Genomic DNA, 13,170 nt, shown 5'->3' with positions numbered 1-13,170 from the left:
GGCACCCAGCAAAAGTGAATATTAAAATGTTGCAATCTCCATTAGAGATGATCGACAGTTATGGACTTATAGTCGTTCTTTGACTTTCAAAGTGAATACAAGTGTTATTTGATTTTTTAATTTCATTTAAAAAGAAAGTGCATTTGTAGTGTTTGACAAATAAGTAGCAGTGTAACACTGTTTAAAATAACAAATCGGTAGCCCAGTGGAGGTGGCGTCTGCAGACAAAGCGAAGGGTCGTGGGTTCGAGTCCCAGGCAGAGTCAACGAGGAACATTATTGTTTTTTTTCACAATCGAGAAATTGTTGATTTCATCGATTGGGAAGAGAAGCAAATGGTAAAGGAGAAGAAAGCGGGGGTATCGAAAGATACCTCTGCCAATACATCAGGCGATGTTACGGTGGTGCCTGTAACAGTACCACAAGCAACAGCAACAACATCTGACCAGGCGACATCAGCAACAACAAACCAAAAGAGGAGGCTAAAGAAGCATAGCCCAAATAAAGTGGAGAGAGCCAACCCCGCTAAGCGGCGGGACATGCGAAAAGACATGGACCGGGGTAAGGGAGGAGTTACCACCGAGAGTGAGTTCTCAGACTACGCCGAGTCTGAGAAAACAGAGTACATGTCCGAAGGTGGAGAGGGGCTCTTCAGGTCTTCGAATAAGGATTTAATCCTATCAGAGCCAGTCCCGCAGACAAACAAGGCTTTGGAGGTAGCGGCGGACCTCCAAGATGAAAGAGAACTGGTGCAGGCCCTACAAGACAAACAGGCAGCCATCAGCCAGTTCGAGCAAAGCCTAAATAAGCTCAAGGAGGAAATAGAGCCCCTCCTCAGTCAGCTAAAGCTGAAACAAGAGGCGCGCCGAAAGCAAGAGGCAGCCCAAAAACAAAAGCAGCAAAAACAACAGCAACAACAACTACAGCAGCAAAAACAGCCACAAGCCAAGCCCGCTCCCAAAAACACAGGAGCGGAGCAAAATAAAAAGAGGACATCTGAAGTGACAGGCCCTATGTCCGAGGGCCCATCGACTTCGGCTAAGGCCAAACAACTGCAGCAGAAGCAGCAGGAGCAACATCAACAGCAGCAACCTCAACAACAGCAGCAGAAGAAGCAACAGCAGCAGAAACAGCAGCAGCAACACCAGCAACAACCACAGGCCAAGAAAGAAAAAATACCACCAATAAGGACCCATAGAGTTGACCTGGACGACATAAAACAGGTATGTAAGTCGGCCACTAAGGGCAATTTTCTAATTAAACTATTAAATGAAAAAGAAAAGAATTATTCGGTCCAGTGTTTCTCACTGGCCGAATACAAATTAGTAAAAGGGTTGTTAAAAGAGGCCACAGCTGAGTTCTTCAGCTACACGCCAAAATGTGAAAAGTTTAAGACGGTCCTTCTGAAGGGCATAAGTTCCTGCACGGAACCGGAGGAGCTCTTAGCTGAGCTCCGCCAAAAAGCCAGTGACGATCTCGATTTTATCGGGGTCAAGCCTTTCACAACGGTGAAGTCCAGACGAGGGGGTTATAGGCTGCCAATGTTCCTCGTAACATTATCGCCCCAGAGCAGTTTTAATAGTGTCAAGAGAATCGAATCTCTCGACAATCAAGCTGTACGCTGGGAGACATTAAAAAGGCACGACGACATTCTACAATGTACGAACTGCCAGAGGTTTGGCCATGCCAATGCCAACTGCAATATGCAGTTGCGTTGCGTAAGGTGCGGAGAAACCCACAAAGAAGGAGAGTGCAAGCTGGGGAAGGAGCGGGTTGAGGATTTGACCCTGCTCAAGTGTGTCCTTTGTGGAAACCAAGGGCACCCGGCTAGTTATAGGGGTTGCCCTAAGCCCCAAGAAATTAAACAAAAACAGGCCAGTCAAAAAGCCGAAAGAAGTCGAACAGTTCGACAGGCTCCAACACAAAAATTCGTGGATCCCAAATTCTCTTACGCCCAAATGGTGTCAGGGAGTGGAAACACGAGACAGGCTCCACCAACGGTTGCCCCAAAGGCCCCTGTGCCTAAGGCACCAGAGGTGCAGCCTGACATTGTAGCCTTGTTGTTGAGCATTCAAGGTCAACTAACAGGACTGCAAAGTCAGATAAAGGAGCAAGGCAAAAGGGTAGATCATCTCTACTCTTTGTTGCCTGGCCTGGCGCAATTTAGACCATAATGGGCGCGCTGCCGGAGACGCGCCTAAAAGTCCTAGCTGTGAATGTAAATTCACTGATTAGGATTGAACGAAGAGCCAATATGTTCCAATTGTTGAAAGACTACAGTCCCGATGTGTTTATGGCTAGCGAAACTAAGCTAAACCACAAACACAAATTGACTCATAAAAATTACAATATCGTAAGAAGAGACCGGCCCGACTCCACTCAAGGGGGCGGTGTCGCCCTCTTTATACGAAAAGGCATTAATTATAAAGTAATATACAACAATGAATTGCGAAAGCTCAAGACGCTAGAAGTTTGCGTTGTATGCATCTCTCTCTCTCAAGGGAAGCGGATGTATATGATTGCGGCTTATGCGGCTGGAGCTCCGCAGGTCACTTACTTCGCATCAGAACTCGAGATTGTTTTTAGGGAACTTAAACTGAGCTTGGAAGAAAACTATTTCATCTTGGCCGGTGACTTGAACGCAAAACATGAAGATTGGGGAAATCAACATAGTAATCCCAGAGGTAATCATCTTTTTAATTTGATGAATCTTTACAGCGTTGAATATGGCGTCGACCTGCTGGCTACTGAAAGGCCATCGTATCCAAGAAGCGGGTCCTTTCTGGACCTTTTGCTGTACGACACCAGACTGACAGTTACAGACAAAGTGGGTAATCACCCGCGAAACTGCTTACAGACAGTCGAGTACGACAGTGATCACTGCGGACTGGCTGCTGTAATGCAGATTCCGAACGAACGCGTGGAGTTGGAGGAATACGTTCCAACGCATTCTTACAATTACAGTAAGATGCGGTGGCCTCGTTTCACCAATGCCCTAGCGAGAGAACTTCGTTCGAGTGACATAGCCCCACCAAACAACAGAAACCTGACAAATACAGAAATCGACCAACACTTACAACAGATGGACGAAACAATAAAACGAACGATGGAACGGACAATCCCAAAGTACAAAGAACGGGACCAAATGGACGCTTACAGAAACGCGACAATTGACGCACTACGTAGGCACAAGAGTGGCTTACTGACCAGACTCAAAAACTTGCACAGACGACTTACAGACCCACGCGACTTGGAGGTTAGGACACTGAAATCGTCAATAAAAAATGTCAATCTGTTGATTAAGGAGAACTACAGGCTATCAATTAACAAGTACTGGGACCGCAAGATCCGGTCAGTTAATTCGAGTGACCCTAGTATGTTCCCCAAAATCAACAAGATATTCAGAAAAAAAAACGATAATGACCTTCCGTGTCTTAAACTCCAAAGAACTGAAGAGAACAGAGACGTACTCAGGACAGTGCAAATAGATCCAGAGGAAGCCATCTTTGACGATGACTTTTACATAATTGAAGATCCGAAGGAAAAAGTGGAGGCGGTGGGAGCTGCTTTCCAGCAAGTGTACAAGGTGAATGTCAGCATTCGCCCCAACCACGACCTGGAAAACAGAGCCCTACTTAATCACTTTTACCTCCGTAATGATATCACACATTGGCGATCTGAGAACCGCGGTTTCATGCGGTTCAATGACGATTCCTTGGCAAATGCCATAATCGCCGAGCAAACGGGACCAAGTCCCATGTTAGTGACGAAGGTTGAGCTTCAGCTCATCTTCAATTCAATAAAAAACAAAAAGTCAGCAGGTGTCGATGGTATATCCAACGTTGTACTAAGACATTTACCGACGGAAGCAATTGACATTTACGCCACACTCTTCAATAATGCACTGAATAATGCATATTATCCAGTGCATTGGAAGACCGCTGTGGTTCATCCTCTCCCGAAAAAGGGAAAGGACAACTCCAACCCGTCAAATCTTCGGTCGATAAGTCTTCTTCCGAGTATCAGCAAAGTTTTCGAAAAGATCATTAATAGGGCTCTGACTAAGTGGGCTGCGGACAACAAAATAATTCCGGATAAACAGTTCGGGTTCAAGGCGGGTCATGACACAATTCATGCTGCGTCTAAACTCGTTTCTGATATCCAATGGAATAAATCAAAACAACAATGCACAGGTGCTGTTCTGGTTGATTTGGAAAAGGCCTTTGACACCGTATGGTTAGAGGGTCTTTACCTAAAACTGAGCAGGCTTGGCATAAGCAAGCCATTGTTGTACATGCTTTATGATATGCTTAACGGTAGAAAGTTTGTTGTCAAAAGTGGCAATGTAACTTCTACCACAACATTCTCAATTAAAAATGGTCTTCAACAGGGAGCGGTGAATTCGCCGATTCTCTTCAGCATTTACACCAGCGATCTGATAGGTAGTCTTACAAAGGCAATTGCGTACGCCGACGATCTAATTGCGTACAGAACGGCCCGAAAGGTTGAGGTTATTAGAATTCTCTTGCAGCGTGATTTCGACAAGATTCAGCGATATTGCGACGACTGGAAACTGAAAATAAATGTCCAGAAGTCAGAGACAATTCTGTTCCGGACTCCGTTGGCTAGGGCCACGAGGGATACGTGTAAGAATTGGCGCAAGATGGTCATCGTTGATCTTCACGGGCAGCCATTAGCGAGCAAAAGTGTAGTGAAGTACCTCGGTATCTGGTTAGATCAGTATTTATATTTCGACAGACATATAAATGCTGCTCTGACCAGGGCCAGAGGAGCCTTCGCTCTGACGAAACGGCTGTTTTTTAGCAGTCGGCTTGACCCCAGAGTGAAGGTAATTTGCTACATGGCCCTCATACGGCCAATGATCGTGTATGGTTGTCCTGTGTGGTTCAACGTTGCCCCTTCCCAGATGGAGAAGTTTCGGGTGTTCGAGCGGCAGTGTTTACGACGCTGTACCGGCTTATATCGAACAGCCGAATCTTCTTATGTGCATTATTATTCCAACGAGGACCTGTACAACGGGGCTCGAATCAACAGAATTGACAATTTCGTGATAAAACTCGTTCGAGGTCACATTGCAAGAGCTATGTCTTCGACCAACAATTTAATTTTCGGGACGTTCTATCCGAACGACGAGTATTTAGAGAGTGCACGCTTGAGCGGCTTCATTCCACCAGAGGCATTCCTCTTTTTAGACAAATGCGGTCTGATACAGGATAGATTGGCAGTCCCGTTAATCTACCACGTCAGACGAAGAACCGTGGATAGGCGACTCCTGTACAATCGGGACGTCATGGCACAAGGCGGAGCAGAGCTCCTTCGGTTCAGTAGGGCTGTGTCCGAACGGGACCGAACTGATAGGGTGAAGCAGGAGAACCAGTTTTGGTGGCTTCAATCGGCACTTGATAATGGGTAGGTCGGGATGGGGTTTAAGCCTTGGCCGGCTTACATACTTGTTTTATAGTTTTAGGGTTTAGTTTTAAGTAGAATAGGCATGGTGGCACAAAAAAAAAATACAAACAAAATTAAAAAAAAAACAAAAGAAAATTAAAAACAAAAAAAATCAAAGAAAAAAAAAAAACATGGAATAAAAAAAACATAAAAAAAAGACAGTAAAATATAAAATCAAAAAAGTTAGATTTGCTGCTGTGGTTGTTCTAGTTTTAAGTAGTTTATAGGTAGAATAGGTAGTTTAAGTTTTATTTAAGGACCTAACTTTAAGTAGTTTGTAAGTAAAAATAAATAAAAAAAGGATATTGATATTAGTTTTTTGTTAAAATTTTCTAATAAATACAAAAATATATGAAATAAAATTTAAATGAAGTAAAATAGATCTTAGGGCCGAAAGGCATTAGTTTTAAGTGTTATAGTTTAACTTAGAGTGTCCGTATGGGACCATTAAGTTAGTTGTAAGTTATGGATAATTAGGCTAGTTTTATGAATTTTTGTCTAGCTTTAAGATAGGTTTAAGATTGAATAAATAAAAATGAATTAGAAAAAAAAAAAAAAAAAAACAGTTATGGACTGTTATAGTCCAGAGATTTGATAGTGGCCTTACTATCAGAGAAAATACGGATATCAGATGTTGATATCACATTATCCTTAAGCCAGGTCAAGTGTTCTCTTATCGCCTAAAGTGTTGCCTGGAACACGCTACAATGATTGGGAATGTGGAATGAGAGACTTAATTTCAGTCGTTTAGAGTACACACCTCCACCAACTCCTTCTTTTGTGATTGATCTATATAAAAGTGGACTGACTCGTCTTATTTTCTCCCAGAAAGATGTGGAATATATAGAAATCTGGAAATTGGCTAGAAATTGATTCTAAATACCTAAGAATTACGGAATGGCCAATAGTTTTGTAAATCCACTGCGACGAAGCCTTGATGCGAATAGAAGAACTTGCAGCTGTTTGTTTGCAAAATATATCAAGGGGTGTTAGGTAGAGTAGGGTAGGGTGTCTAGTGCCGCACATGGGGTCGTGCGTAGTGAACCTTTTTTACATAAGTAAGATGAACGGTGGACTTTATTTATTTTGTCGCATTTTATAGCTTTTTCGAAAGTAGTCCACCATAATACCACTTACTTACTTACTAAAGGTGGCGCTACAGTCATGTGTGAACAAGGCCCCACCAAACAAATTTCTCTATCTAGCTCGGTCCCTAGCTAGATGTCTCCAGTTTTACGCTCCAAGTTGGGTGAGGTCACTTTCCACTTGTGCGTGCCACGGTGCCACCTGATCCGCGGTCTTCCTCTACTGCGCTGTCCTGTGGGTGTTTTTTGATTCGAAGACATTCCGGGCCGGAGTATTAGTTTCCATGCGCTCTACATGACCTAGCCATCTTAGTCGTTGGACTTTTACCCTTCTGGCTAAGTCTACGTCGCTGTACAGCCCGTCCAGCTCGTCGTTCCATCACACGAAGATCACACGAAGAACTTTTCTCTCGAAACGACCCATCCGCTTTTGTCATAGTCCATTCTTCTGCACCGTATAGCAGGACGGGGATAATAAGGTTCTTATATAGCGACACTTTGGTCATCCTAATATCAAATTGCCACTTAATTGCTTTATTAGCCCAAAAAAAACCTCTAGTGTTGACGTGTGAGCTCTGCACTATTCTTATAAGAACGTTGTCAAAAAAATCGCTTGACATCGCATCACCTTGTCTAAAACCTTTTTTGATATCGAAAGCTCTGTTAAGTTGTTTCCAACCTTTATGGAGCAGCATGAATTTTCCATAGTCATCCTACACAAACGGACGAGTTTGGCAGGGATGCCAAAACTAGACATGGCTCTATACAACTCGTTCCTGTAGATGCTGTCTATGCGGCCTTGAAATCAATGAAAAGATGGTGGTTGTCGATTTGGTGTTCTTGGTTTTTTCCAGAATCTGCCGTAATGTGAATATTTGATCGACTGTGGACTTTCCTGGTTTAAAACCACACTGATAAGGATCTATCAGGTTGTTGACGATGGGCTTTAGACGTTCAAATATTACGGCAGAGAAGAATTTCGAAGCGATGTTAAGTAGATTGATTCTTCTATAGTTGGTGCAGTTTAGAGGATCTCCTTTTTTCAGGATCGGGCAAACAATACTGAGGTTCGATTCATCGGGCATGCTTTCTTCCGACCGTATGTTACAGATATGGCCACAACGTACATTAAAATCGGTCTGATTACCAATGTGTGTAACCAATGCGTAATTCGGGACTGCAAGCCTAATTTATTACTAATAGCTTTTTTGCAAGAAGAGTAGCTTTTTTGACTGTTCATTTACATTGCGTTTCCAATTTAGTTCTTTATCTAAAATAAGACACAGGTACTAAGAACTTTAATAGGATTCCTTTAATATAGGGAGGGTTAACAAATGGAATTTTGTATTTCCTCGAAAATAGAACTAATTCGGTTTTGTGTGGGTTAGCACCCAATCCAGTTAGTCTAAGGCATTTTGTAAGAATTCTTAAGGCCGTTAAGATGCTCTCCTGAAACTACTATAGAAACATCATTCGCATAGGCACAGAAACCTTAGGCATAGAAACCTTCCGCATTCAGAAGATTTGCTCAGTTTTGAGTTAATTATTCTGCTAATCAGCATTAAATGAATTAACTCCCTAAGCGAACTCTCTACAAAGGGCCTTTGATGTCAAGGACAGCAACCATAGTAAAATCTCTATGATGGAGGGAGTATTTGATGGCGCGTTCAGTTCTGGTGCCGCCGTTTAAACCGAATTGTCTTAACTGTAGGCATGTTGAGACATAGACAGAAGTCTTGTATCAATACTTGTCTCTAAATGGATATCAATCAATCTTTCTAATGTCTTAAGAAGGAATGTTGTTTGACTTACTTACTTTGGGTAAACAAACAACTTTAACTTCTCTCCATGCTGGGAGAATATGAACCAGATATAGACAGCTATTATTTGTATTTATATTTATTGTATCCTCAAGGATTGGTGCAATTATGTCAATTATGTGTGAGGGTTTTTGTAGTTCGGCTGGTATTATGCCTTCAGTTTTAAATGGTTCGAAGATGTTGGGAGCCAATTGTAGCTTGTCGCTTGACAAGTATCCCGTATACCCAGGCTATCAAAGCTCATTATCTTAGTAGCCAATCGACTTCGCCAAAACGTAAAATAAAGCTACCATTAAACTTCTCTCGCAATAAGACCATAACATCATGTTGTAGGGTTTGTTGGCTTGTGTTATTATTATGACACTTCAAATGACAGCTGCGTTTGACAGATACCAAATGCTAGTGTTGCCAGCTTCAAACCACGTAAAGAGTGACCCTTCATCATGTGGTATCTACAGAAAGTTCCTTCTCTGGTTGTAGCACGTCGTCGACATTATTATGGGCAGGTTCAGACAACATAAGGGCCTTCATTTGCAGTCAACTGCATCCTTTGAATGTAAATTTCGACTAAAACAGCTATTTAGTTTTTCAAGTGTTATAAATTTCAAACTTGGAATTCTACTTCACTAACCACTATCTTCAGCTAATAGTAAATAAACTATAAAAAACATTATTGTCTACAAAACATTCTTCTTCAAGTCCATCACGATTGGCATTTCATATTGTGAAGAAATATTTGTTATTTATTTTCCAATTTGACAAGGAACCCTTTAACACAAAACATGAAATAGAATTGTGCAAAAAATAAATATATCATGGAGTAATAAAGTTCAGCTTTTAGTTGAATGAAAAAACATGATCAATTGTCATTTTGACATACGTTGACTTGACTTGATAGTTAGGGAGATTTTTATTTCCAGTCAACTTTCCAATAAAGCTGTCTTAATTGGAAGGTAATTTTTTGGCAGCTGACCAATCAGATAAAAGAAACTTGCCTAACTTTCAAGCCCCTTATATCGTCTGAACCTGCCTTATGTTACATAAATCCACACATTAGGTTAGGTTAGGTTGGAGTGGCTGTCCAGATATCATTGACACACGTAGACCTCAAGGGTCCATTGTGATACCACTAATGAGGTTACTCATGGGAGAGTAATGAATTTAAACAAACCATTTTGTACTTTTAATAAAGTTAGAGAGACGTTTTGTGTCAATCGTTGCCAGTTCACTGGTATTATCGAAGAAGGAATTACCGAGAAAGTAATTCCTTCTAATAGAGAGTGCTGGACATGTACATAGAAGGTGTTGGACTGTTTCCTCTTCCTCCTCGTCCATGCAGCTTCTACAGAAGTCATTTGTGTAGACCCCTAGCCTCAGAGCATGTCTACCTATGAGGCAGTGTCCTGTTATTACTCCAATTATAGAGCTTATACTTTGTCTGCTCAGTGATATCAAGCCTTTTGACCGTTTTAAGTCAATACTTAGCCATATTTGCTTGGTTGCCAGGCAGGTGGTACTTTGTGACCATCTAGTATTCGTTGTTTCTAAAGCATATTGCTTGAGAAGATATTTGCATGTAGCAAGTGGTGTTCCTATGTTATGTTTTTGTCTAACATAAGGCAGAAGTGTTCCGTTTTTGGCGAGCTCATCGGCTTTGCAATTTCCCGGAATGTCTCTGTGGCCCGGCACCCAAATGAGGTGAATGTTAAACTGTTCCGTCATCTCCTTCAGAGATGATTGACAATCGTGAACTGTTCGAGAGTTTGTGGAGACAGACGCGAGAGATTTAAGAGCGGCTTGGCTGTCCGAGAAGATTCGTATATCCTTACAAGATATAACGTTTTCTTTGAGCCAGGATAGTGCTTCTTTAATCGCCATTACTTCTGCCTGGAATACACTACATTGATTGGGAAGTCTATAGCATAGACTGAGATTCAGTTGTTCTGAAAAGATACCACTTCCAACTCCGTGATCGGTCTTTGAACCGTCAGTATAGAAGTGTACCGCATCGTCTTCCAGGGGTCCCTCTTCTTCCCAGGAGGATCTTGAAGGGATGGACACATGGAATCTTTTACCAAATACAATTTTTGGGGTGGTATAGTCTAAGCGATCTGGGATAGATCTGAAATTGTCTAGAATAGTTGTATGTCCAGTATTGTTACTGGTCCATTGAGAGGTGGCTCTAAGCCTTACACATGAGTTGGCAGTCACCTTTTTAGAGAAGATGTCAAGTGGTGTTAGGTTTAAAAGCACTTCCAGTGCTGCGGTTGGTGTTGTGCGAAGTGCTCCTGTGATGCACATACCTGCTGACCGCTGGACTTTAATGAGTTTATTTAGATTTACCATCTTGTCCAGTGCGGTCCACCATACGACGGCTCCATAAATGAGTATCGGCCTGATTACCGAAGTGTATAGCCAGTGGGTTATTTTTGGGGAGAAGCACCATTTTGATCCTATGGCCTTTTTACAAGTAAAAAGCGGTACAGTAGCCTTTTTGACTCTTTCATCAATATTTGCCTTCCAATTTAGTTTTTTGTCTAAAATGAGGCCCAAATATTTAGCTTGGTCGGAAAAGCTTAATGGTATTCCTTTAATCTTGGGTGGGCTAATCTGAGGAATTTTATATCTTCTCGAAAAGAGTATTAATTCTGTTTTATGTGGGTTGACGTCCAATCCACATTGCTTAGCCCATTTAGTTAGCCTGTTTAGGGCATTTTGTAGGAGTTCCGAGAGAACTTGGGGGTGCTTCCCAGATACGGATATCGCAACGTCGTCAGCGTAGGCAATCACCTTGAAACCTTCTGTTTCCAATGCTGTAAGTAAGTCGTTTACTACCATGTTCCATAAAAGAGGCGAAAGGACTCCACCTTGGGGAGTGCCTCGATTCACCGATCTGGTGGTAGTAAAACTTCTCATGTTAGAAATTATTCTCCTGCTTTTGAGCAGGACACATTAAAAATAAAATATTTATATCCTTTATTTTATAAATTTGTTTAATTAAAATATCAAATGCACTTTCCTCTTACTTATAATGTTTTTGTTTTGTTTTTACAAAGGAGATGTTCATATAGGGACAGTACTCTCTTTTATACTTAATGGAAATAACACCATTTTATGTTTTTATACAGAAAATAGAACAATTTTAACTTATCACTTATTTACGTTAATTATTTAATTAATAATAATAATACATAATATAATTATATATTTGTTTGTTTTTGTTTTGTAAAATTAAACAACCAAAAAACTTATATTTTTAATGTTTGGTATATAATGAATATCTATATATGTCACCTTAATTGCTCTCTTATTTGTTTTTTGTTTTTGTTTTGTTAAATAAATTTTTACTATTATATGAATATTCGGCTTAGGAAACATAAAATAATTATTTTGATCATTAGTGACTGGGCGATGTGGTGGTTTGATATAGCTCCACCATCAGGAGTTCCAAAAACTGGGAATTGAATTTCTTCGGGTTCACTCAATTCTTCGTCATCGTTGTCCATTTTATTGGTCATTGATCGATATCTTATAGTGAAGTTAACTTTGAATACGGCTTCTGCAACACCACTTGGTGATGAGACAATAAAGTAAAATGTTCTAGGAACCCTCTCGTGCATGCTTACATAAGTCAGACGGGCTTCCTTGCAAAACGGTGTAGGAAGGTCCTAAAAAAAATATAAAATAATGCTTTTTATAGAATTCGGAACAATGTAAAAAAATAAAAGGGATAGTATTGGGGATTTCAAAACTAGCTGCAAACACGATAGCTCTTAATAGTTTTCCTTACCGTTACTCCATAAGCGAGAACAGTGCTTCCATATTGATTTCCAGGAGTAAAAACTCTATCACCATGCAACCAACGTGCGGCATGTGCCGGTGGATTGGCACAGAATTCGACAGAAAGATGAAGAGGTGACCCGGGATATGCTACTGGTGTTGCATTACGAGCAACAACTGTTGGAACACCTGAAGAAACCATATTAATTAGATCACTGGGTGATTTTTCATCAATTGAAAGCTCTTACCTTTTACAAGTAACCCAATTGTTTGAAGCACTTCGAGTCTTTTCTTATTATTTTTTGTCGAATGACCAATACATTTATATGTGCCTGCATCCTGATAAATAACATCCTTAATGGAAAATTGACCTGTTGCTGTTGTTAGCCCATGACCTAGACCTCTTAATCGAGCAGTAACAGGATCTAGATGTGACCAACAACCAAGTGATCCTAAAAAATATAAGGAAAAAGCTTTTTAACTCGACTTCTTTCTTACGAAAATGGCTTTTGAAAAGAAAAAAGAAAAAAATTAAGACCTTTTCATTACCTGGAGGACATTGTAGTGTTACAGCTCCTCCCAATTGGACTTCCATCTGTCCTTTATTTGGATTATGTGATGCTGCAACAGACACATCCTGATCATCTGGCTCCGATGTAACATCAACCGAATCGTCTAAGTCATACATAAGAAAATCTGTTTATATTTTTAATTTTATATTTTTCAAAATCTAAAATTGTATCTTTGAGCCCGTTGAAGCAAAAAGTAAAAAAAGAAAAGAAGTCACAAGTTTTGACTATCATCGAAAAATTATTCCTTAAATTTTGTATTCAAATATTTTCAAAAAAAATTTGAACCATTTTTAGATAAGGCCACGATTTATGCACCATCTTGCCAAGCGTTTGTTAATAAGGGTTTCAGTTTTTAGACGCAAAATCGAAAAGTCTTGTTTGCTAATCGTGATCAACTTGAAGAAAAAGCACAGTTGGGAAAGTTTTCTTGAAAAATTTTAATCTG

General features: G+C 40.6%; 2 protein-coding genes across 2 annotated transcripts in view; one reads left to right on the top strand and one right to left on the bottom strand.

The window, feature by feature from the left end:
* Positions 1 to 334: 334 nt before the first annotated feature.
* On the top strand, positions 335 to 8,625 carry LOC129950845 (putative uncharacterized protein DDB_G0274435). Its single transcript, XM_056062767.1, has 2 exons — positions 335 to 1,071; positions 8,469 to 8,625. Exons 1-2 carry the CDS (start codon positions 335 to 337, stop codon positions 8,623 to 8,625), a joined length of 894 nt encoding a protein of 297 aa, XP_055918742.1.
* Positions 8,626 to 11,354: 2,729 nt separating this feature from the next.
* The window catches only part of LOC129943053 (uncharacterized), a 31,853-nt gene continuing 30,037 nt past the window's right edge, over positions 11,355 to 13,170 (bottom strand). The window contains exons 9-12 of the mRNA XM_056052261.1: positions 12,703 to 12,828; positions 12,402 to 12,605; positions 12,164 to 12,342; positions 11,355 to 12,041 (exon numbers count right to left, since the gene is read on the bottom strand). Of these exons, the coding sequence (XP_055908236.1) occupies positions 11,724 to 12,041; positions 12,164 to 12,342; positions 12,402 to 12,605; positions 12,703 to 12,828 (827 nt within the window). The 3' untranslated portion in view covers positions 11,355 to 11,723. The remainder of the gene's footprint in view (positions 12,042 to 12,163; positions 12,343 to 12,401; positions 12,606 to 12,702; positions 12,829 to 13,170) is intronic.

The sequence above is a fragment of the Eupeodes corollae genome, chromosome 1 (assembly GCF_945859685.1).
Source record: "Eupeodes corollae chromosome 1, idEupCoro1.1, whole genome shotgun sequence".
Taxonomy (NCBI): Eukaryota; Metazoa; Arthropoda; class Insecta; order Diptera; family Syrphidae; genus Eupeodes; species Eupeodes corollae.
Note: the sequence above shows the minus strand (reverse complement) of the source record. Positions and strands in the feature narration are given on the sequence as shown.